The sequence below is a fragment of the Rhincodon typus genome, chromosome 9, assembly GCF_021869965.1.
Source record: "Rhincodon typus isolate 14 chromosome 9, sRhiTyp1.1, whole genome shotgun sequence".
NCBI lineage: Eukaryota > Metazoa > Chordata > Chondrichthyes > Orectolobiformes > Rhincodontidae > Rhincodon > Rhincodon typus.
In genome coordinates, this window is record NC_063340.1 from 66,013,193 (window position 1) to 66,040,008 (window position 26,816).

At 38.4% G+C, this 26,816-nt stretch overlaps 1 protein-coding gene and 1 long non-coding RNA gene across 2 annotated transcripts; one reads left to right on the forward strand and one right to left on the reverse strand.

Moving 5' to 3' along the window:
* Positions 1-2,734: 2,734 nt before the first annotated feature.
* On the reverse strand, positions 2,735-6,286 carry six3a (SIX homeobox 3a). The gene is made up of 2 exons (XM_020534909.2): positions 5,513-6,286; positions 2,735-3,739 (listed from the first exon to the last, which is right to left on the reverse strand). Exons 1-2 carry the CDS (start codon positions 6,193-6,195, stop codon positions 3,547-3,549), a joined length of 876 nt encoding a protein of 291 aa, XP_020390498.1. The 5' UTR covers positions 6,196-6,286; the 3' UTR covers positions 2,735-3,546.
* A 304-nt stretch (positions 6,287-6,590) lies between these two features.
* On the forward strand, positions 6,591-26,005 carry LOC125484114. The gene is made up of 3 exons (XR_007262972.1): positions 6,591-6,703; positions 8,106-8,209; positions 25,500-26,005. It is a non-coding gene; the product is annotated as an uncharacterized LOC125484114 (long non-coding RNA).
* Positions 26,006-26,816: the final 811 nt, after the last annotated feature.

Here is a 26,816-nt window from a genome sequence, read left to right on the forward strand (position 1 = left end):
TTTTGTTACTTGGTGTAAACCAGGATTAGAGACTTTGCAAAGCGATCCAGAGTAACACGAGCTCTCGTCTGTAGTGTATAGAGCAGACTTTCCGAAACTTCCTTTTAAAGGCATGTCATAATTAAAGATTTCATGGTCCAAACTGGATAGTTGGATACAGAAAGATAGCATCTGTATTGCCCTCACTGTGTTTCTTGTGTGATTTGGTGCATTTGGCATATTAGCACCCGAGTGGAATATCAAAGTCAGATACAGCCCATGCCATCTGTTTGACTTGCATCGAACGCCGAAGGCTTGAGCATTGCTGAATAAATGCTCATCGGCTTTAGATTAATTTCATTTAAATCAACAGCTAGGCTTGTCATGGATAATAAACTAATGGAGGTTTGAAGAAGATTCATCGATAATAATCGGTAATGGCGAACTCGAAGTAAGCCGCCTTGGCTTTTTGCTTGTGATAGGGCATATCTTTCCGGGGCAGAAGGATTTAGTGAGTCTGGAAGCTTAAATTCAGATTTTCATAGATTTGTGTCTCAATCCACTACCCAAGAACAAAGCAATTGCAAAATCATGAGTTTCATCTATCAAAATACCAATTTCTTAAAGAAAGCATCCTAAATTTTCTATTGAAAAATAATTTTTGAAAGAAATATACTGCCAGCACTGCCATTTTAAAGCTACAAACCACTGTTTCAAGGAGATTTCACTAATAAGTGCATGTTATCTCTCCTTGCCTGACACGATTTGTTCTGGCAGCTGAGCTCAGTTCACTCTTTGAAAGTAACACGTTGAGAGCGCGCATGCTCGCGGTCTCTCCGCGGAGCCTTCACGCTTCTTCCTTCCTGCAAAAGCACCTCCAGGAACTTTCCGCTTCCGCATTTTACTCTTTTTTTTGTTGCCTCACCCCACAATCACCAAAACCTTTGCAGCATTAGTGCAATCAGATCAAACAGTCGCTCTTGTACTTCGTTTCTCCCTTTCCCTCAAGGCGAGGTATAGTTACTTCAATGTAAGAGAAAACTGCTGGGGATTTAGCCTGAACCAATTGAAAATCTGTTTATATAGATTTCATTGTGGATAATACTCACATATGTACACATTAAACGACTACACCCTTTTAAAACAACAGTATTCGACAAGCCAAGTCGTCTCACAACATAAAAACTGTAGAAGCCTATTGAAATAACGCAGCTATCTGTGGTCCAACTATAGTTTAGAGCTGTCTCAAATAATGTAATTATTTGCCTGGATTTAGAAGCAATCCAAATTTTGGTGATCTACAACATTGCAATTTTAGACAGTTCCAAAACGATTCCTCTAATATAAGAAAAAACGTTAGAAAACTCTAAACTTTCTCTTTTTTTCAGAAAGAGGGGGACGTGATACAGCCTTTTAATTTGCCCCAGAATCGTTTCACTTGTTAATCGTTTTACTGCATAGATGGGTTTCAATAGACATTCCCGTAGAAATAGAAATCTGCGGTGGAAAGATTGTGTTCCTCACACAAAAGCAACAGTTTCAAAAAGATTCAATTATCGCCAAGCAGCGCAGAGCGAAACAGATCGCTGCCAAGTATTTACAAAGGTTGAAGTGAACACGTTAGCTTCACATGAAAAAAAAACAATCGTTCATTGAGGCTAATAACTTTTGTTACCAGTCACAATTAGAATAATAAAAATAGATGTTAATTGTTATTAATACAGTGATAAATCAGAAATTTACTGCAGTCATGGTTTGCGTAGCAAAAAAACGGAGAGGCGAACTCCTGTTTATAAAGACCCTTGGAAGTTTGGGTAGCAGCTTCTCTTTAAAGTAACTGTGGAATCTGCCTATTAATAACTTTTGGTGCAATGTTATCTTTGATACAATGTATATATATATATACAAGATCTTTGCTAAATGTTTAGACCTCGACAAAAGTGCAAAACATCCAATCATCTGATGGTGTTTGTTGGTTGCTGTAGTTAGCGGTTGGGTCTCATTTAAATTTCGTTTTAGTTGCCAGAGAACCCGTCACGGATTTTCTCAATCGTTATCCAAAGCACACAGGGATAGATTTCAAAAAACTTCACAAGTGAAAACAAGTTCAGGGCTCAGTTCTATTTTTAATTCACGCCTGAATTAACAGCCCGGGGCAATGAACGACATTAGTGCAAAGGTGCTGGCGGTGGACTGTTAGTCATGCAAATAAAGACTTCTTTCAACACTTCACAATGAACTTAAGATTCATGGGGAGGAGCTGTAATATGATTAGCTGATTAAATGGCGAGTCCTCGTATTTACTGTTTTCATTTGCCGCCATAAATAGGAGGAAGTTACTGTCTCCAACCCAATTTCTTGTATAATTTGTCAATATCACTCACTCGGCTGCAATAATGTTCCTCATGAAGTGGATAGCTTGTGAGATAACTTATTTAAGTAGAACGTAAGTACATTCATTCCTCCCTCCCACCTCCCCGCGATCATTGGACCCCATTTTAATATGAGTGATTAATTTAGCTGACGTTTACATTTTTTAAAAAAGTGTTCTTTACGAAATCCAAGAGTATAATACCCTTCAATGCGTATTCCCTTTTCACACAAACTCCTCCCTTTGTAGTTTCTGTGTGTAAGTATGTCGAACCATTCAAAGTAACTTCGCAGAGAAAGACACAATAAACCACCAGGTATAAGAAAACGGAATACTATATTTTGATTTAGAAAGTTTTTTACATATAGATAAACACACAGTTGGAGAAACAGTGACTAGTAAGCGCCCTACATAAACTCGGGAGATATAATAGAACTTCGTGGTTGCTGAAGATACTCAAAATAGCACTTTGCATAAAATTACATCGCACTAGATTTATCTAGTTGGATATCGCCCCACCCTCCCCACTTTCTTAAGAACCTAGTACTTTCGTCAGACGTTTGACACAATATGCAAGAACACTGAGTCTGTAATCGAGACAGAAAGAAAGAGAAAAAAAAAAGCAATATCATATACAGGCATTTCTACACATATATTACAAACTGGGAGAATGATCGCGTCATTAGATATACATAATTCATATAAAATTTTGAAATAAAAAATAAAAATCTGTTACAGTCATAACTATTCTTCCACATAACCAGTACCCACACAGGCAGTAACAGAAGTGTAGAAAAAGGTGCTTACGAAAAATGATTGTCTGCGGAACAGAAAAACGATTCTCAGCCTGGCTTCGGGGGTCTGACCAGCACTCGGACTATCGAGAGCAACAAAGGCGACGAAGATTCTCTCATTCCCTCTTCCTTGTAGATCCTTGTAAAAAATATTAACGTAGATTATTACTTTCCCAGATATAAAATACATCATGCAAGTCGGGTGGCTCCATGGAAAGCGCTGGATCAGACGTGCTTGCCTTAGATTTGTTTTTTTTTAAACTGTCACTTTTTTCCTTCTCGAATGTGTTTTTTTTGTTTGTCTCTTTTTCTTAAAAATGTTCATTAAATGTCTTTTTTTTTGTTTAAATCTCAGGTCCATAGTCCTTCGTGAATGCTTTAAGAGTTTGTTTTGTTTTTGTATCATACATCACATTCACTGTCGCTAGAGGTTACCGAGAGAATGGACGTGGCCGTCTCGGCTCGCTCTGTCATGCTTGACACGCTGGTAGTAGGGCTGGCGGCTGTGGACGGAGATTCCGCCGCGCTGTGAGCAGGGCAGCCCGGCTCCGAAAGCGTACAAACCCCGCTCTGTCCCACTGCCTGATGTTGCAGCCTGTCCGAGACAAACAAAAGAAAGAGAGTTAAGGAGGGAGGGAGGTAGGGATTCACAAATCAAAACAGAATTATTAAATATTCCTCATGGATCGTTATTTTGGAAGACCAAGAAATCACTGGAACAAATAAAGTTATTAAAAAGCAATTTAAACCTTGTACTGTTGAAAAGCTAAACATCGTTAAATATGCAGCAAAATAGCAATAATCGGGAGTTCCATGGGCACGAATAGTTTGTTTTTTTTAGAATAATAAAATAGTAATTGTTTAAAATTTGGTGGAAGTTTACATATCAGATACGGCCGTTCAATCAGCATTGTTGTTGCAATTTGTTTGTTGGGTTCAGTTAGCATAATGTTCAGAAACTGACCAGACCGAAATATGTATTTAGTTGGTAACAATTGCACTCTGTATGTCTTCAAGTTTAGCGCGCGTTTCATTGTATTGCTGCTGGGGAAAGTGCTCCTCGAAAGATAAGTTAGAATGCGGTCTTATCGGTGCATCTTATTGCAGCCCGCTTGCTAAAACGATGCTTCAAGTTATTCCCAATTTCTGTGCTTAAACTATACTCTGGCGATATTTATCATGTTAACTTGAAATGCTTAGAGGCACTTTGAATGTTAGCAAGTCAAACAGTATGTGTTTACTTTGGATAAAGAGATATTGCTATCGCCTGCAAAGTAAATAATGTCCTGTATTGGTTTGAACCCCCGCCAAGTACGCCGTCTTTATCGTATTTGAAGAGTTAAGATATCTCAAATATTGAGGTGGGTACCCAATAACTTTTCAGAAGCTGAAAGTAGTATTAACATCCTCAGTGGCACGTAAACCTTAGTCAAATATCCAAAGAACTTCAATTGTCGTGGACTGGTCTAGCAATGTATTCAGGATGGGACTTCTCAGTTCATGGTGCGAAATATAGCGTTTGCATATTTTTCAACGAGTGAGCGCCAGTTCATCGTGTTATTCATCTCAATTCAAACGTGCTTACTTTGGTTTGAGAGTAAACAATTGTTGATTTGTGTGTCCTTTTACCTAAAGCAGGAATTTGCAGTCTCCCGGAAGTTATTCCACGTTCTCTGATAGTTTAATTTCTCTTGGCTACAAATTAAAGCATTTCATAAAACCAGACGCATTTATGCCCATTGACATTATAGGAAACTTTGAGTCTGTTTCTGAACCAAACAAAAATACATTTAACGTATTTAAGTTAAATTTTGTCCAAATAATTATATCATGTCACCCTTCACTGTAGTGAGTAAAGGCATCACTTTCTCTCATTGGTTCCAGTAAATTTTACTTTTAATTAGACTGTCTTTAATTTCAGCTTCTTACACAAATTGGTTTTATTTTACAGAAGTTTTTAGTAGATTTTGTTTTCATGAAATTGCGATTGGTGATCGTTTTAATGGAATTTATACTGTTAAATCCGTGGTCAGTTGTGATCCTATTTTATAACTGATACTTCGAAATTTTTTAAAAAAGATTCTTACACCGTCCAATAACACCTTCCCAATATTGACCATTGCACTGTAATTTTGTTCATTTGCTGAATTGCTTAAAAAGTTTGCCCTGAGATTTTATTTTGTTTCAGTTAGTATCCTGGATGAGCATGTTATTTTATTCATTAAAAAAATGGTGTACATTTAAACAACGTTTTATCTTGTGATTTTATTTACTGCGTTTTGATGAAGGTTTGCTGAGTTTCCGAAACATTTACATGTCAATTTGACTAGTTGGCAGAAGGGTAACCTGGAAAAAAAACCCCACCGACCTGTTTTTGGCGGCCGCCGCTCTGTCTCTCTGCCTGCGGTTTTTAAACCAATTCCCCACTTGTGTCGGGGTCAGACCGGTTGCCTGGGCCAGTTCCCTTTTTTTGGAAGGGTTTGGGTATGGGTCCTGCAAGTACCACTCTCGCAACAAGCTGCGCGTCCTCTCCTTGAAACAGTGCGTTTTTTGCTCGCCGTCCCAGATGGTCCTGGGCAGGGGGAACTTCTTGCGGACACGGTACTTGTCGACTGGCCCCAGAGGACGACCCCTCAACTTCTCGGCCTCCTGGTAGTGCGCTTCGAGCCACATCGCCTGCAGCTTGCCGTGGGACTCCTTGGTGAACTTGTGGTTCTCCAGGATGTGGTACAAGTCTCGGAAGTTGCCCGTGTGGAAGGCCACGACCGCCCGGGCTCGGAGGATCGATTCGTGCTTGTTGATCGCCTCGCATGCCCCCGGCGCCACAGGTAAAGACCAGAGAAAGCGTCCCAATCTCTCGATGTCGCCCGTCTCCTCCAGCGTCTCACAGACGCTGGCCACTTGCTCCGGAGTGAAATTGATGGTCGGTAGCTGGAACATTGACAACTCTTCTTGGGGCCGGGAGCTGGCTAAGAGGAGAAAAGCGCGCTCGGCTGAGTTTGGTAGAAGGGGAAGGGCGCTATACAGCTCGAACTGGGACCTGAACACCATGGACTGACTTGGTGATTTTTAATATTAAAAAAAAAACACAAAAACGTGTCAGATGCAACGAAATCGCCTAGTGTCACACTCCCTCATATTATATCCCCAAAATACTGTGTGGAGCACTGATTTTTTTTTCGCTTTTTCTATTGGTCTTGGCGGTGTCGTTGTAGCGTTGCCATGGCGCCGCTGTCAATCACTGTCAAACGTGCCAATCAACCAGCAGAACGTAGAGGCTTTCACCACTTTTGCACTGCGTGGGGGTTATCTGAAAAAATCTCAGCATCGCCCACCTACCTCTTGAAAAGTTCAAATGTGAAAGCCTCCGCGCTCTGATTTGCTAAGTGGGACGAGTAATTAGAGGATGGGAAATATTACCGCGATCTTAACGAACCTCGTTAAGGTTGGAAGACGGGGCGAAAGTAAATGGGACAGCCTAAAAGACACGGTGGAATCGAGGGCTCCTCACTGAGACAGTTTAGACATGATTTGCACGTAGTTTCACTTCATTCTGCCGGTATGAGCATTAATAGGGCTGGGGAATAAAGGAAAAATGAGATCATTAGACCCATATACATGTCATGGCTGTGTTTGTATAAGGAGATTTTTTAATCTGCCTTCAGCACTGCGCTTTCTCCCGTGACCATAACTCTTGTTAATTAATAGCATAATTGCCAATCCGATGCCCATTTGAAGTATAGCGTGCAGTAATAATACTGTACATCGTTATGGCACTGGCTGTGTATCATTGCAGCTTGAGTTAAAGACTTCGCACAGATAGGGCTATTTGGGGATCCATGGACCGGATGTGGATAGACTGCAGGTAGAAGTTAGTGTATACCCCTTTTTTTCAAGAAAAGGACTCTTTCATTTTGAATCATTGGTTTATAGTGGCTGGAATAACGCGTTGCGTTTTAATTTTTTTTTAATTCCATCGGTCCTGGCGCTGGGAGCTCTGCTGGCCGTTGCTAACGTGCAACTATATTCTACCATTAGGTATGTTCGCCTTTAAGAAGGTTTAATCAACATCTTGAGCTGGTGGCTTTTTTGTTTGGCTTCTGTAACTATGGAAGTGTGATTTACAAAGATTTGTACGGGTCATGAATGTCTTTCCAGCCTTACTGTGTATATTTAGACACGACTTTGCTTGGTGTTAAAAAGTGTATATTTTGAATGGGTTCACACACAGTAGCGAACAATACGGACATTGTACCGGATTGTACAACGCGTATTGAAACGCAGCATCCAGACTTCAACTAATCTGCCCTCAATAAAGCTGAAATAATTATCCTAAGCCGCCTTTCTACGGGGTAAAAAAATCATTGAGGAATTCAAAACTTTTTTCCTTCTCTGGTCTCTTCCACATTCCAATGGATTTCGAAAAAAAAACGCGAGGCGAACGGTTATGTACCCAATCTGCTTTCCAGGTCCCGGTGAAAAAAGATATTGCAATTAAAAAGGGAAACAGAGAGCGAATTTGCTGTGCACAAAGATAATAACGCTAATGGGTGGTATGGGTTCTTTAATGGACTGCAAACTGTTTGCGGTCCTGTCATAGCGCACTCCGCATGAAGTAATTCCAAGTGGCACATGAATAGGTCCAGTTGGGAAGGTTGTTCAACTGGAAACGGCGATGCTCTATTACACATTCGCTGTAGATTTCTATTAAAAAGTATCATCTACGCCCATTTAAATGCCCTAAATTGTTTCATTCAGAGAAAACAGAAAGAGGCAAGCTTCTAGCAGCATAATCTCTACTTTTATAATCACTTTAATTTTCGTTCATTGCTTCACAAAACAAAAGAGATAAAAGAAAGTTTAGGAAAATGCTTCTAAAATGTTGGATTAATACCCCTGTAGGTTAACCCTGTGAGGTCCGCGGCAATCTACATTTATGTATCTATTTCTTTTTTTTTCAGGCACACGAGAAGCTTCAGATCTTTCAGTCACCACAGACGACCACCTTTATCCTACAGTCTTACGGGCAGTCATCAGTGTAACTGAACAGAAATCAGTTTGAATGGTAGGTGTTGCCATTTATTTTCTGCCCCGCGCAAAACAAAGGGAAAAGATGAAAATGTACAATATGATTCCTTCTCTCTCTGTAACATAGATGTCTATATAGTACATACAAATGCAGGTGCTAGGAATAAAGGCAATGATGTGCGCGGTTTTCAGAGCCTATTCGAGAGACATTCACATAGTAAAGCTACAAGCACATAATTATTCGCTCAATCTTTGTGTGAAGAGTACAGGGTGTAAATGGCTTTTTAATGACGGGCAGCTGGCCGCTGCCGTTTGGAGCAGTGACCGTCAATGAAACAGCTTCATTCAAAGCTCTGAGCCCTGTCCGGCTCGTGCAACTGTATCCTCCCCAAAAAGAAAGCAATAGCGAAACAAAAATCACAATTATTAAGAAATGCTGCAATTATACAAAGTGACAGATCAGCATCCGGAAAGGTCCAGGACTCTTTCCCCGGAGAAGCCTTTCAGGTTCCTGTAAGTTTCTGTTTTATTGGAATGGTTTCCGCTTTTGTTGCGGCCGTTGTGTCTCACTGCTTTGCATAACGTATGATTAAAGTTGGATTGTGAAAACTCTCAAACCATTTTCAGATTTAACTGATTTATATGGAGCATTATAGTACAGCGTTGCTTGATCAACCGTGAAAGTTTACACATGAAAAAGAAACGGAAGTGTGGGCCATTTCATATAATGTTGACTCTGTATACATAAAGTAAGACGTTTATGAGTCTAAATAGTTGGGTCGGATAATATGACTTAGAATGTGTTAACTATTAATAAATCTGCTGCAAAGATTGAACTTATTCTATGTTGTTCTCTTTTCTCTAATCCAATATACAACGTAATGCTTTCGGAGACTTTTTAGTTACCCCTTGCAAGGTGGGGAATTGGCTTATTATTTTTGGTATTGTCATGTCGCCATTGTCGGTATTGATGTAGCAAATAGATTCGACCCTTTACTTTCGCCTTTGTTCAGTTTTGTTTGGCGTTACTTGTTAAATTTCCATTTTGTTTTACATCCTCTACTACTGTTTCCTCTACTCTTTCCTCCTGCGTTGACCTTGTCGCTTTAAGGTGGCTGGTTAAATGTGAGCTCCGCTGGGCCTTTTTGCTTGACGCTATATTCATTGCCAAGACGGGGCGCAAACAGCTCAGATTTATCGACTGCCAATACAGTCTGTCCTCCATCCTCAATGCTGAAGTGAATTGCATACATGATTTTATTTAGTTTTGCTTGCATTGTTGATTTTATTGTACCTGATCCATTCGCGTTACAGTAGTTGCGTCATGGTTTAACTGAGTTAACTGTATACACGATATTCGGTTACAAGCAATAGTTTGCCTGGATTTATATGCAAAGATATGGGCTTCATTCTTTTGGGCCATGGGTTTATAAATTTCACAGATAAATCAGATCGTCTTTGCACCTTAGATTGATTAAAAGTAAGCAGTCAGATAAGAACCCGCTCAAATGCAACCAAATTATTTTAATTAAAATGGAGACCGAAATGGAGCATATATAATTTCTCCAAAAACGAGCATCAAATATACTCGAATGATATTGAAAAATTGTAGCCCTTATATTAGAGGTAGAATCATAGATCTTATTTATTAACTGGCGTTATTAACCGTTTCTTTATATATTGTTTAAAGAGGGTGCTGGTTTACTTCACATTGACTTTTACGTAATCAGGAAGTAGTCGCGTAGTTAAATGCATGACAGCTACTCTTCCATTTCGAGTTTCTTTCTATGCATAAAAGAGTAAACGCTCAAAATTAAAGATGTCAATAGCACAGTATTCGGAAATTTGGGGTCTAGAGCAAGTCGTTCCAATGAAGTGCAGACCAATTCCCACCTCCCCACCTGCGCCATCAATGTTAATCTACTAAGATTCAACAGAAACAGTTAAACATCAGGGGCGTTTACCGTCCCTTATGAATTGAGGACAATAAGTTCCAATTTGAAATTGCGCTGGTCTATCTGGACCGAGGGGTGATGGTGTGAAGTTTTAACCCCGGAACTATGCAAACTTGACCAGGGCTTTTTTTCCCCCCTGTCAATACATCACAGTGAAGGATCTGTATGTGAACATTACAAATCTGCTGGCTTCTCGAAGTTTGCATTAAAGAGTTGGTCATAGTTGAAATCATAATCACGCGGATACGCTAAGCGAACAGGTTGGAAAGAATGAATTGTTTGCTCTGCAAAACGTAAAAAAAATTGTGAGGGTATTTGCATTTTGAATTTTAACATGTTGACAGTCGTGTATGGGCGTTTAAGGATGTAAACAAGGAAATATTAAGGAGTTAGAAGGAACCATTTGTTCTCGCAGTTTCAACAACTGTGTCGGCTGAAACAACTGTTTCAATCGACCGGTCGCTGCCTCAGTTGAGCGCCGGATGCGCAGTTGATAGTGAGAAGGGCGGCAGGCATCAGATTGTGTGTTGAAAGACTTCCTAGTCTGTTTGTAAGGACATTTGGAATTTCTTGCCAGTTATTTTCCCTGTGGCCTTTATTAAGTGCACATCCTGCAAGGGACAGCGTGTTACAAGAGGACTGTCCAATCAGGAGATTTGCACGCCTTGTTAGCGATATTTAATGAGGTCGCTCCATAGACAAAAAATAAAGGCGCTTTACCGTAGATTTACCTTATGTCAATCCGTTACTTCTAATGAATTGAACAAAGATGTACGTCCTAGCCTTGCAAACCCAGCAGTTTTTGTTTGTGGGGGCGGGGGAGGGGGTCTGGAGCTGGCGGTGGTGCTAGGGTGGCTGAAGTTGCTGGGAGGAGGAGGAGGAGGTGAAAGGTGAACGCTGGGCTTCCTGCTACCGGGTTATGTGTATGTGTCAAAACGAATTAGTTACAGGAATAAAAGCACTGAATCCAATATAATATCATATGGTGCTATCATGGCTCATTGGTCAGTCGGCTTGACATTTCAATCTGCTTTAGTCAAAAAAAGTTGACTTAACTGCCTCTATATAATCGGTCCCTCGAGCTGCCCAAAGCAGATGCCCATCGTGCTTTCTCCCGAATAAACCGCTCGATTGCTATCAAATTCAGGTAACCTTTCGATTGCCAATTGCTTGCCTTTGGCGTATGGCATTGTGCCTCTTCCCCTACTGGGTTAGCACTTAAAAATTAATTAGTCTTTTCAAATCTTAAAGTAAATTATTCGAAACAAATGTATAGTGCTCCCCCGAGGGACAGCGAAGCAAGGATAAAAGGTTTCTTTTTAGGTTGTTTTATTCCAAAGCCTGACAGATGATGAAAGAAAATTTGCCAAATCCGTTCCCGTTACACTGGCTGAGCGCCTTCATTAATTGGTGCGTATGAGAACTAGTTTCTTACAGTAAGATGTTGTAAAATGCTACCGGAACTTTACACACTAGCGATGATTACTTTATTTGGATTATGGACAGCTTGTTATAGATAAATGAGAGCTATACAAGCCCAGCTCAGCAATCACCATCCCCCCATACTATCGAACACTCTGCACTATAGACTAATTCTAATCCATTAGCCTGGCCTGCAGCAGATACATTGATTTCCATCACCCGCATTGCACTCAATAGATGAGTCAGTCAAGCGCAAGGTTTTAGGGTTGGAGGATTATCACGCCACTTCACTAAATAATAACACTAATAGTAATAAACTAATGACAAAAGCGCATCTCCTTAGCTTTTGATCTTATACAATCCTTCTCCAAAGATCTTGCATTAATTTCATATGCTGTTGAAAGTAAATTTACGTGTTTTAGCTGAAATGGCATAATAGTATATTTCATTTAATCATGAATTGACATGGCCTCTACCCCAAACCCCTCCGATACTCAAATTGGTAAGAACCTTATATCACGTGAGGAATGGGAAATAAACTTATCCAGCTCGAACACGCGTGCATTTTCTCTTTTAATTTCCCATCACGGTCTAATCAACTTCGTCATCCTTTTTTTTCATTATGTTTCCTTTCCTGGTATTTATTCTCGTCAATATCTTCCTCACAATCAAAGTCCAGCGACTTGTTTATAACAGCGTTATAACTACGACTGTAAGGGCAACTGCGGCTTTTCACAGTGATGACACTGCATCTTTACGTGCTTTTTCTGGGGAAAGAAAAGTTTTTTTCGTGAGCTAAACTTTGTGGGGCGTTCTCGGTCTGAGCTCCTGTATAAAGGGGAAGGACTTTCTGAATAAAATCGAATCAGTTAGTTGTTGTTACTATTTGAACACGAACATATGGATGTCATAATGCTTTATTGTTGTGGTTACAGCCATTGTTTACACATGCCATTTAGGAATCAGAAGTCTGGCTGACAGCGTGGAATTAAATTCATAACAACAGTCTCTTCCATACCTTTTCCAATGCACGTGCAGGATTACTTTCTCAAAGGGTAGTGGGACAGGTCTGCTGCATAAACGTGGGCAAAACGATTGGTTACTTTCTGTCAAAAGTCGAATAATACGTCGGCGAGTACAGTTAGTTTCAGGAGTTTTCTCCGGCGACTTATTCACCTGAACTTAAGTGCAGTGCTGTAACTCCCACAATACAGAAGAGAAATAGTCTGAAAACAAAACAGAATTTGAGACAGAAATAGCTTAGCTTCTCATTGCTCTTCATAATAATTTAAGTGTGTGATTTTTTTTAACCGTACAATCATTTATGAAAATTGTTTCTTTCAAAATAGTTGCCAAGCATATCTATGATGAACTATGACAAGTCTCGAGCTAATTATGTTCCATATTATACACCAATTGACTTCCAGCTAACGATGCGTCACTTGCCACTGCATTCTTGTGTAAATTTGTGCTCTCTATACCAATTTATTAAAAAACTTAGGGAAAAAAAAACCGTTGGCTTCTTTAACCGTCACTAAATGATATACGATGGGGCAAACTGTTCCTGTCAATGCTACAAATAAAACAATACACTGCTTTATCTGTGTTATAAAAGCTAACCACGATTGGAGATTCGAATTACAATCTGCTGAATGAATCATCATCTTAAACTGTTTATGTGTTGTTTGCAAAGCAGACTTTCTCGTTCTAAGCAATAGCAATGTGAAATTCTATGTCAAAATGTACGCTGATAGCGATTTATATCGAGCAGTTTTAGGGATTCGAAATTTTGCTAGCTAATAGGCAGTCTTACACCCGGGTTTCTGCGTGTTTCACGTTTTTTGATTTATTCAGCGAACGCGTTCTGTCAACATACTGAAGAAGCTAAATAGTTTTGAAGTCAGCTGGAAACTAAAAATGGCAGTGGAACCGTATCTAATAATCACCTACGTGATCACTACTACTTGATAATGCTGCATCAGCATTTTCGTCTGTTTTCAGTCCGGTTTATTTTCCACCGCCATCGCACAAACATAAATAATGGACTGGAAAGTAAAGGATCAATATGATCAACAAGTTCGAGTGTGCGTAGCCTTGCCGCTACTCAGAATATTTATCGAAAGCACAACATTCTCAGATACCTAATAGCATATGATGGGTGTTATATACGAGTTTGTTGCCGAATATTTATCGGGCAAGTGTTACGATTTGCTACTGGTTTGAAGTTTTAATATTACATCGTGTGCAAAAGTGTACTTTGACTAAGTATCAGAGCCGGGAAGGGGAATTTAACAGCCGTATCAGCAGTTCTCCATTCCTCACACACAGAAAAATTGTATGTTGGTAATCCCTCTTTTGCATGTATTTAAAGTCTACTGATAATGGCTTTTACATTAAATAAAGAATAACAGATCCCGAGCTCACCTGTCGAATGGATCCATCTGAACTTCAGCGCGCCCGTTCATTCGCGACGGATTTTATGTAAACCGATTTGGAGAAATATTTAAATGTATAACCAAGGAGATAAACTAACATCAGGAAAATGGATTGAGCAATCAGTTATAGTTAACAACAACTGAGTGCAAGAGTTATCAAGCCAGTTTATTGAAAAGTAGGGTATAATTCTACAGCACTGAATATACTTCATTCTGTTCCCGTTTGAAACAATTGCTTTTCAGCTGGTGTTTACAGGTGTGTTTACAATTATGTCCACTCACTTATCTTCCATATTTCTTACTTTCTACCGTATGAACGCAAAGAATTTGTGTTAAACAAAAACAGAAATTGCTGGAAAATGTCAGCAGGCCCGGCAGTATCTGTGGAGAGAAATCGGAGTTAAAGTTTCGGGTCCACTGACCGTTCTTCAGAACGTTGTTCCCAATTCTGAACCAGTTCTGAAGAAGGGTCACTAGACCGAAACATTAACTCTGATTTCTCTCCACAGACGCTGCCAGACCTGCTGACTTTTTCCAGCAATTTCGTTTTTGTTTCTGATTTCCAGCATCCGCAGTTCTTTTGTTTTTTTTAAAATATATTGTGTTAATGTTGATCTCAAACAACATTATAATAACGTTTAGTTAGTAACTATCAACATTTGCAGCATTATGTTACAGAATTGTACAGTATCTATAACAGACTATCGGTCTAAACTAATGTGCCAGTGTTTACACTTTCATTCGGTTTCTCTGATTATATCGTTTCAGCATATCCCTCTATTTCATTTTCTATCATGTACTCAGTTTTCTTTTGGAAGCATCTAAGTTATTTGCCTCAACCACTTTCTGTGATAGGAATGGGTTTCACATTGTAACTACTCACCAAATGAAACATTTCTCCTTATTTATGTCGATATTGGATTTTCTTTAAGGTAGCTGCTGTGTATTTATAGTCTGTGCATTTATTTCCATTTGTGGTAATGTTCTCTTTGCATCTGTCCTACTTATGCGTAATTCTGAAGACTTCTATCAGGTTACCTTTAAGTCTTTTCTACAAAAAATAAATGTCCCTTATCTATTCAATCTTTCTCAGTAGTTGCAATATCCTATTCTGATATCATCCTTGTCAATCCTTTCGGACGTTCACTGGTTTTTCTTTTTATGTCCTTTTTCATGACAAGGAAACCACAACCGCACACAATATTCCATGTGCGGGCTGGCAAGTGTCTATGCAAGTTCAGCACACATTTATCACTTTTGAATTTTATACTACACTCGAGTTTTGTTAGTTTTTAACATCCTTTTTTCTCAGCTGTATTACTGTTTAAAATGATTTTTCTCTTAATTTCTATGGTGCATGTGATATTTCCTTTTTCCGACTAAGTCACCTCACCTCACTTATCTTTGTTAAATGCGATTTGCCATTCAACTCTCCGGTCTGTCATAACAATCTTATATAATGTTGCATATCTCCTAATTGGTAGCTTCACTCCACCAGGACCTGCCCGTCCCCCTCAACCCCACACATCATGATATTCGTTACAGAGACAAGGGATTACGGTAAGTTCATTCGCTTGGGTAGCAGTGAGGGTAAATACGAATTCGGTCGCTAATTTGACAATCAACGATTTCCCCACTTATTATCCATGCTGTTCTATTCAGAAAGCGATGCAACCTAATCTGGTTGTACAAATTATGAAATGATTGTTCGGTGTGTACTGGTGTCAGGATGTTTGTGGGAATAAGAATTGATCATTCTTGTACTTTACTGACCTTATTACTCAACAGTGCAATCTGCTGTTTTATAGAGTTGGGAGTATTGCGAGCGTGTAAATGGCGTGTGTGAGAGAATTTGTGTCAGTCTGTCAGTCAGTAAATGAGTGTGTTATGAGTGTGTGCCGAAGTGTGAATCATGCTGCTGTTCTACTTTGCTTTTCTTTGGATGTTTCACTGGCAGCCTTACTGTTATTCTATACATTGCCCCGAATTCCCAAGGAATTGCTTTCCGTGCATGGATTTTGTGATAAAACTATAAAACTACAGCTACGCATTCTGTATTCTTGCGGTGAGATTATCCTGCATTGACCTGCAAACTATGCACCGCCCTAAAAAAACACAGAAGGTGCTGGAGAAACTCAGCAGGTCTGGCAATATCTGTGGAGAGAAAAGCAGAGTTCAATGTGACTCATTGCAGCTGAGTTTCTCCAGCATGTTCTGTTTTTAATTTCAGATCTACAGAACTGTTTCGACTTTTCTTTTGCTCTTTATGGCAAACGTTTTTCGGACTAATAGTATGCTATTACTAAGTACTACCTCTAGTTTTTAGAAGTATGATCCAATTTAAATTAGAAATCAAGTTTATATCGTGCCTTTCAAAGCCACCGAGCGTCTCAAAGGCTTTGCACGTATGACGGCCATTTGAAACACAATCCCTGCTTCATGTCAGAAATAGTGCAGTCAACTTGGACACAGCAAAAACCAACAGCCTTGCTATATTTTTATTCCCTTGAGGGACACGGGCGTCGCAGGCATGGGCAGCATCTATTGCCCATGCTTAGTTGGCCTTGAAAAGGTGGTGGAAAACTGCCTCGTGAACCAGATCATGTTTTATGTGGGGCTGACGTGGGAATAAATATTGCCCGAAATAACTCCCCTGCTACTTTAACTCCAAAGAAATGCCACAGAATCTTTTGTGCCCACCCGAGAGGACGAATGAGGATTGTATTCAGGTCTCGTCGGAAAAATAGCATCCCCAATAGTGCAGCACGCCCTTAGCAGTGTACTGGGATGTCAGCTTCCATGCTTGTGTTCAGGTTCCTGGAGTAGGACCCGAATCATCTTTTGGACCGTGGAAAGGGTGCTACAAACTAATCCACGGGTGATCAGCAAAATCTGGAATCGCATTAAAAACCTTAGTTTAAGGCATTGCTGACCATTCGATAGCCAGGTCATTTTATGTAGAGGGCATGATTGTGAAACTAGCCTCGAAAAAGATTTGTTCTCATTGCGGTGACACACCAACGTTTAAAGTTTTACAAATTGGATTCCAGTGAACTAAGAAAGGATTCCCAGATGTCTAAATTGTAAAGTCGTTTCTGTTTGTGTTGCGATGTAAGACTAAGTGATTCTTTTTAAACACGGCGTTACATCACAAGCAGGAAATCTCTCAATACAAGTATCCCAAGTGGAGGTAAGAACTTGCACCTATGTAAATAAATCTAAATCGACCACCCGCTGATTATCATTCCAAGTCAACCAAACATCTGTACGAATTAATTACTGGAAGGTTACCATAGTTTTGCCTATGCAGTTCATTTATAATTGTGTCATTGATGCACATAGTGGTTAACTGGACAAACAGACAGGTGGGTCGAACGTAGATACCAGGTAGGTAGGTCGATGCATCGATAGATAGGTAGCGTAAATAGATAGAATTTGCGATTTTTTCCTGGGTACACTATCTTGGCTTCTACTTCAGCAGTAGCGGTCGAGAAAGTCACATTTGGACAACCTTTTGTTTGTCTTTCAGTCCGTTTGGACAATGTACAAGTAGGGAATCTTCTTTTCAGATATACCCACAGCTATAATCCAACGTAACAACAAGCTCCAATTGATATTTGTGCAAAACATATTTACAGACCTCAATGTATTTACAACTTGGATTTTCAATTATGGCTGGTTCATTCAGACACTCGCATGGAGCGGAGGTTGAGATGGTTTTAGGGACTTGCAAGTGGGGGGTGGTGAGGGGCATGGGGTTGTGAAAAGTGCTGAAAGATAACATTGCAATTTCTTATTGTTAATCCAAAACGTGTTGTGTTGGTAATGCATGCGTATGCTTACATATCCTCAATAGAGCTTTGGTTCTTCTTTTACAACAGGAATCCCTGGGGGAAAAATAGCATATGACTCTTCATTCTCTTCCCTGCAAAGCCAACAGCCTGCTATTAATGCACCTAGTCATACAGAAATTGTAAATGTGACATTATTGTACCAATCAATCCAAATCCAGCTTCTATCGAAATCTTGTTTTACACGTGTTGTTGAAACATTTGGGTTGTTTCTTTCTTCTTACAATGTTTGCTGAGTGAATAGAAGTTGATTGTACTAATCCCTTATTATTCTGCTTGTCCTACTACAACAAAACTGCTGGAACTAATTAATTGGGGCTTCATATGTTCATATACAAAAGCGTTACACAAATAATCAAGTTATGAACATGATTGTATTCTACAGTCCACAAACACAGTACTCTTGAAGCACAATGATAAAGCCGAAAGGAATAAATTACAAAATAGTACAAACAACATATGATATAAAAACGCAACAGTCAAATGCACAGACTGCGCAGATGCATGATGCATAACACTTAAAAAATACGTTAATAACGCACATTTACAAATAAATGATGTACAACTAAAGCATGCTAACTGAATATACACACAGTTATAGATGTACATTTCCGAAACAGTGACAACAAAACAAAACTTCACCATAAACATGTACACATATTTTTGTATACAGTATATTCACAATGCAAACACAGACAGTGACCCTGTATGATCTCAAAACAGAATATATGTTTTGCACAAGTATATACCGATAGGTAGAGAATATTCAAACGGAGCAGGTAAATGGAATGTGTCAACATATACAAGATGGACGGAGTGGTCTCTTTCTTCGGTGCACGATGCTGATTAACAATATAATGAGCACTAATGCGACATATAATCTATTAAAACACCACACATACAAATAGTCGTAACGTAAGCAAATTAGTCACCCTAAGAAATACACTAACAACGTTTAAGTGTATATATTCAAGCTCTATTCACACATATTCATACACAGCAGTATACATTGACAGAAAATGCAGAATCACTAGAGACTTCAGATAATTTCTTTTTATGCAGATAGGACATGAAATGCCTTACCAGAAACAGTGGTGGAAACTGGATCCATTAGTTTTTGAAAGATAATTAGATAAACATTTGGAAAAGGAACATGTGAACAGTTAAAGGGAAAGTATAAGGGAACAGATTAAATGGGTAGCTCCTTCAGATAACTGGCGATGGCCCGAATGATCCTCTTCTATGCTGTAAAATTCAAATCCTGATTGAGAAACATGTTAGATATGTACTACATGGCTAGAAAAAATACCAACTCTACACGAAACACGTAAACACAAGCACTATAGCAAAAAAAAATGCATAACACACAAGATGCACATAGATTACAAAACATACAGGATATACAGACGTATATGAGGTATAAACAATGTCACCCTCAAATCAAACATACACAGAAATTGAGATACAAATATCATAGGAAACCACACCACTGGTCGGTGAAACATCTATACTGTACCCGGAAACACATTGAGTGGAAGACCCATAACTCTTGAGTATCGCTAAATTATCAGTTTTGAATTCAACGGACTGAGAATAAAATGATTTATTAGTCTTCCTAACAGTTTATGGTAAACGTTGGTCGCGAAGCAGTAATGCGACTACATGATACACATCATCCTATAGCAAACCTCTACAAAAATAGATGAGATAGGTTTGAATTGAAAATCTTTATCCTAACATTATTTGTTAGCAAATTATGTTAGCCGTAATACTAATGGTGTGGCCAACCTACATAGGTATTAATAGTGTGGAAATACTGGGCGATTTGGACTACAGTTTCCCTCGCTATGCCGCGTCAGAAGCTCACAGCTCTAAGTTTAAATAATGGTCCAAGATCATAGCGAAGAATGCGAGCGACACTATTATTGCACCAGCAAAGCCACAAAGAATCCAACATTGGCTTTAAATCCAATCAAGGAGCTGCACCTGAGACTATCTGGCGAAGTATTAGATGAATCAGATAGACTGTGGATCTTTCGGAGTTTAACAGAACCGCTTTTACTTTATGTCCCTTCGCTCTTCCTTCAGGCAATGGTGGGTGGGAAGGAGCGCGAGGGTGGGGGATGGGACCAGCAGCAAACACTTTTGTCCAAAGTATTGCCGTACTGATTTGTATATCATCCTTTGGTAGATTTACAATTTCCTTGTATGGCTTCACAAATAGCACAATAGGATTAATTTATAAAAGCGTGTCCAAGAAATAGCAATCAACGAGGGACTGGTTAATGTTGATAATGCAACTGTTGTGAATACACAGAAATCTATAGTTTATTTAAAACTGTTAACAACATTTGAAAGAAGCGACCCATTTACAAGTCGGAGACTTTGCGATTGTTGTGAACCTATAAATTCCATTCCCCTTGCATAGCGTTTGGACACAACGGGAAAATTATGTTCTCAGTCCCCTGTAGAGGACGCTGTCAATAGCTAAGGCATCCTCCCTCACCCGGCATCCTTCCCCCTCAACACCCCCAGCCCCAGCAATGTCCCGTCCCACGCACGCCCTACCTCAGAACCTAGGCAGTCTGATCTACCCTACGTTGCAGAACTACTTTCGGACAACTTTGGGAGTAATATTGGGGTCCGTTATCATGATTAGAGATAAGTGATCAGGTTCTAAACTATCGAACTGATGGAGCTGAGCTTATTTATAAATTACATACATTAAAAAAGTGCATTTCTAAATCCAAGCGAGACGTTGAAATGTGTAATGATTGACGCATGAATCGGCTGCAGCTTCAACCGGTACTCTGAAGCCTTTAGCAACTGTTTGACATTAATGGAAGGTGTAAAGATGCAACAGCAACAGGAAAATCTTGCGTAGATATACTGTCTTCTATCACTCACGTAATTACATTTCTGAACATATTCACATGTATGAATAAACTTACACAACAATCAGGATGAATGCATTGTTCCAAGCTGGAAGAAATATGCCGGGGTGAAACTTTCCGTAAATTGCAGTCAGATGAACATGCCAATGTACTATACTAACACGATTAGCTGCATACAGTGCTTCACAGTCAATCACACTTTAACATTCTATAAAGTTGTGGTGGCAAAATGAAGATCAGTTTAGGCAGTTGAATTGATCAATAATATCTTTCTAATCTTGTGTACTGAATGGCCAATTGATACAGTATGTAAACTATTTCCGTTTTAAATATTTCTCAAATTTAAGTTTCAAGCTAAGCCGTTCAAACTGTTGGGCTGATGCAACTTGAAGCACCCATTCTGAATGGAATCGAGTTATTGATTCCATCTCCCTGTTTAAAAAATGTCCAATTACTTTGTATCATCCAATATTTAAGTGAAATCAGTTTTATTGTACATGTATCATCTCAAGCCATTTGATGCCACCGGCTCAATCCTCTCAACATGTCTTATCTAGCAGTTTGACACACTTCATCTGTTATGAAGACAGCACTGACCATCGTTCATACAGTTAACTTTATTCGTTCTCACTTTACTTTCTGACTTATTTCTCACATAACTGCGTGGGGTTAAATGGACACAGAGTACATTTAAAACAATGCGAGGGTTACAAGACACATAGCGTTTCCCTAAAAGGGGATTCTTTTACTGCCCATCGCCTCAACATTTTGTTTATTTTATTCGTAATTTCATTGATATTACCTTTTTTTGCAGAATTGTGTTGCATGACAAAGAACGGTCATTATTGTCAGCTGCATAATAGAACTCCAGCACTCACCCTTCACTACTCCCCCCAACACACAAGCACTCATGTTATTAGTGTATTTTGTGAATCCTTGCCATAGAATTGATTGTTCGCTTATTACAATATTGGGCTGCGTTGCACATAGCTGTAAGATAACTTTCAGTATTGTTGGGCATTTGTTTAATGGGATTGTCAAAATATTTTATGTACCTCTTTATACCATAGTTCATCCGTAGATTTTGTAAATGAAGAATGACTGCCAGCTTTTGAAGTATTCCAAAGTGCATACTGATGGACATTATAGCATTCCACATTTTGCTGTTTAATTTGGGCTGATCAGTCCATAATTTTTGCTCCGTTAATAGATCAACGTTCTGCATTTGTCTGTTGGGAAATCTTATCGTCGATGTTCGATATGACACAAGCCGAGCAAGGGCTAACCCATTACTGAAATTGTTGATAAAGATTCATGACAATTGAATCTTATTTTAAAAAGTTATATTGACTTTTTTGTCACCAAACAGAAGAATCTATTCTTTAAGACTGTTGGACTACACAACAAAATGATATACTAGAAGAATAATGAGCAAGTTTTGCTATTGAAAGTGTAAAATTAAGTCCACATCGATAAGCAAATAGCAATGCCACTCACTCACCAAATTGACAAGTTCAGCGATTTCTTATCGTTTTTCTCATAAAAATGCAACGACGTGATTTAAAAAAAAAGATTATGTTGTGTTTCCTTCTGCTGCGGGCAGTGCAGGAAATATGTTTCCTACTAAGCTAATGCTAAACATCTCGATGGCATAATACCGGTTTAAACTGAAAGATTGTTTCTCAAGGATGTTTTAACCAACTCCGATGCAGTTTAGGTTGCTTAAATGCAATCTTCTCTGTAACAGTACTTTTTTTTTGTTTAACATAACCTTGCTTGTCTTAAAAGTGTTAACATGTTAATTGATGAAAGGAGTAGAATCTCAGACACATAAACACACAGCGTCCCCTGATCGAGATCGCTATATTTGAAGGTCAGATGCACACGTTGTGGCTAACGTCTATAAATAGATTTTGATATTTGGGAAGATGTATTTTCCTCGATTAATTTACAGGATAATGGCATAAATACATCATTCACTGAACATGTTATTTACGTTTGAGCAACGTCTGTCGAATATCATATTCATCTGTCTCCCGGTTTCTATGCCACAATCAATAGAGATAAGGACATCTGAAGTCTGAAAGGAGAGTGAGCAGCAGCACCGTAACAGGTACAATACACAGTATTTCCTTGATCGGGTGCTACTGGCAGCTTTAAAACAATTGCATCTCGACCAACAGCTCGTTGGCGATTATGGTGTGGAGTCGTTATTGAAATATGTCAAGCTTAGATATGTCAAGCACTGTTGTCATCTTTGTATAGAGAGTAAGTGGAAGGCGAGACTACATGTTAGAGATGTAATTATGCATTTATTTTCTTGACTCATTTGCTCGCCAAGACATTCGCGTCGTTTTAACTTCGCAAGGCTGCCAAAACATCAAAACAATCTGCACCAAACTCTGTCTTGATGCAGAATGGCATAATCCAAACTCATCCTCTACCACCACAATAGGTTGGCTTGCCCTGGTTTACAATCACAAAATGCGAAAGAATGCAGGTACATTTTAAGTAGAAGACTAAGCCGTTTGACTACTCTGCAATTGGCAGTCTCTTCAGATTGATGGCAGGAAGCAGTGCAGGTAAAAGTAACTGGTCAACATAGTGTTATGGATATCACAGGTTTGTTGAAAATAAGGAAATAATGCCAATGGCATATTTCTGTCGAATCTACAGAATCTATTCCCCTCGCAAAGATGCTTTGCAATTGTCATGAGATACTTCGCCATAAGAATGCTTGACAACTGTAGCATTCATAATGGTATGCATGCACTTTACAAAAGTAGTGGACGTTGACCATTGTACAATTATATCTGCTCAACTAGGGATTACATAACCAAATACAACTGTTGCAAAATGAGCTCCTACAGGTAAACAAAGCATATGCGATATTTGATTAGTTGCATCAAATACAGCAATGCACTTTATTTATTGTATCGCTTGTGTTTAATATTTTCCCCTGACACTTATTACATTCAACGCATTTGTCTATTTAAGTACTAATATGCATACATTCCACTTTACTAATACAGAACTCAATTAGAAGTAAATTTAATTTTATAAGAACAGGGACAGTTACTTGGGGCTCTAATATCAAAATCAAATATCAAAAAAACTATTATATTCCATGCTGAGAATTAGCATACGTCAATGCAATGTAGACATTTTGCTGGATGTTAATGTTGGACAATATTTTATGGATAATGACTGATGGGTTATATTATGTGTCCATGTTAATATGTTATAGATCATATGATACGCTGCAATTGAAGAAGACATCCATGTTTCTAAATCGTTGCCTTGGCTTACAATGAACTTGAAATGAGAAATGGGCATTGTCTTAAATTAAGCAGCAGAATTTTGATTACGTTTATGACTAAAATCCATAACTACATGAAACATCCAAGGGACAGCGGCACAGTGGGGAAACATAGTACTTCTACTAGCACCATTGCTGAACCACTAGATTAGTCAAGTACATCGTTTAAACTGCTCAGCAAATATCACCAACAACAATGTACATTACAGTATTCAGTCATTAGTACAAAAACATGCCAATACATTGTGACAAATTCCATTTTAAAGAAATCTTGAATTTGTTTCCTGAATGTTGCCTATATTTCCTGAATGTTGTGATATGTTGGTTTATGAAATGATATACTATATAATTAATGTTGTAATATATGTATGTACTTGACTTTAGTATGTATTTATCAGGTGTTGTAATATGTACGTTCACAATGTTTTAATGTAGTAATATACGCTTTCTCAATTCAGTAGTATGTTACTGACAGTTAGAATAGTTTGCTGAATATTGTAAAATATATATTTGCTAAACACTAACAAAGGCATTTTCTGGACACTGTAATATCTATGTATGTCTTCTACCAAATGTTATACAGGTTTGTTGATTATGTACAACATGTTTATTGAATTCTATCATTACGTTATCTAGATATTGTAATAAAAAGGCAAAATATTGCATGAAATATGTTTACTGAATGTGAACATTATGAATATATATTTGCTTAATACTGTAATATGCATCTGCATCATGATCACAACATTTATTCACTGGGTACAGAAATTAATTTATGGGGTAATTCAACCATTGTGCATTAGTCAAACAGAGCTAGAGTTCCATAGCTAAAGGAAAGTTGTGGATCTATGCAGTTTAATGATCTGGTGTAATTTATTTGTGTCTTTTATTGTTTTGTCTAGGTTCTGATCCTGACAGTAAACTGTACTAGCCTTAACAAGAGGGCTGTTAAAAAAAAAAGGACCGCCAATTATTTATTTTTTCTTCATCAATGAATCAATCTTTGTACTGTGACTGTAACCTATTAATGTGTTACCACAGATTTTGGGAAAATACTTCCTTTTCGAGTCAAAAGGGGTTATTTTTAAAGTTTGGTTCATTTCTAATTTATGTACCACTTGCCACCTGTTCTACACATCTTATAACAGTTTTGCTATTTTTGTTTTTTTTTAAAAACAATCTTGAAATGTTTATTCAGTTTTGTTTTTAAGCCTATAAGTTTCACCTCAATAAAGAACGGCGCAAGAAAAGAGGCGAAATTGTTTGGACTAAGCTTCCTGGCCACAAGAGTCAAAGTAAAATAAAGTCAACAAAAACAAAAAGGCCCCTGTATAAAAATAAGCCTTTTTCCTGAAGTGATCAAAAGATTTTTTTACTCATTATTTTTGATTCAGAATAAACGCTAATAAGGCACGCAATGTCTTTTCAATTGTCGAATGTCTTTATTTCAGAAAAGGGATTACCGCCAGGAAACAGGGGAACAAAAGAAAAAATGGCAGAAGTTTTGGTTCCAACCTCACGAAAGCCGGAAGGTCTCGACTTTTTGACGTTATTATCGCGTTTGTACAAGCCTGATTTATATTGTAGACTAAGCCAGGGTGCCAGACTCATTCCTGGAGTGTAACCTACATCAGGAACGGCAATGTCAGGGTCTATATATACTATATTTCTATAGTAGTACACGAGTTCAAATTGTATTGTAGGGTTTGTGTGATTTTGCAGACGGCTAACAGAAAAGCACCACACATACAAATATATCCGGCAGGATTTTAAAGGCATTTTTCAAAACGTATAAATAAAATATTCAGGAATTATAGAACGCTTACTTAATAACCAGTGACACGCAGTATAACCACACTTGACGGACACCTGTTAAACTCGATTTTCAACTTTAAAAAGATGGCATAGAAAATAGCAACATACTGTGGTGGTTTTCACGCTTTGTAGCTGTTCTCAAAATGATACGATGACTAAAACAATTTCAACATAAATTGATGTAGACTTTTGTTTAATATATTTCCGGGGAAAAAAAATCGAACATTTATCACAAGATAAATTTTTTAAAATTGCGTGATACAAGATATTATATATTTTGTTATGCGTGCATATCTTCCATCGATGTTAGTTGGTAAAGCTCGTTAAACAAATCGCAAATGTTCCTAAAATGGATTTCGGCATAGATTTACCAACTTATCTATTTATCTGTGGAACGTCCAAAGTTTGTTAAATTAAAGATTAATTAAAGAGTTCGCGGAAAAGACGAGTATTGTGGTTATTACAACCGAAACCTTTCAAAACTTCCGGTCTCTTCCATCATTATATTCCTTTGTCTTGAGTTGATATGATTATTAAATCTATGTCTACTTTAAAAGATGCGCGGGAAACATTAACGATTCAGTTACTTCATAATTTTCCATTGCAATGTAAAATACACGCATTGTTTTGTGATAATCCAGTATGCTGAAAACCCAAACAGACGCTATAGAAGTATTTATAGTGCAGGTAAACGCCTATGCAAAAGCAAATTCTTTAATGGGGGAAACGGCATATTTGAGTGTATTGTGCTTTCCAAACTAATTATAGACAGTCATATAGATTTAGGCTAAAATGTTTATATTTAATAATTTAAACGATGCACATGCGCTTTATCTGATTGAACTATAAAATATGTATAAAGAACAGCTGTTTATAACATCCTCATTCAGGAGTAAGCGGGACTGTATTAATTTTAATGAATTAATGAGAGCTCATAATGTCTGATTAAAATA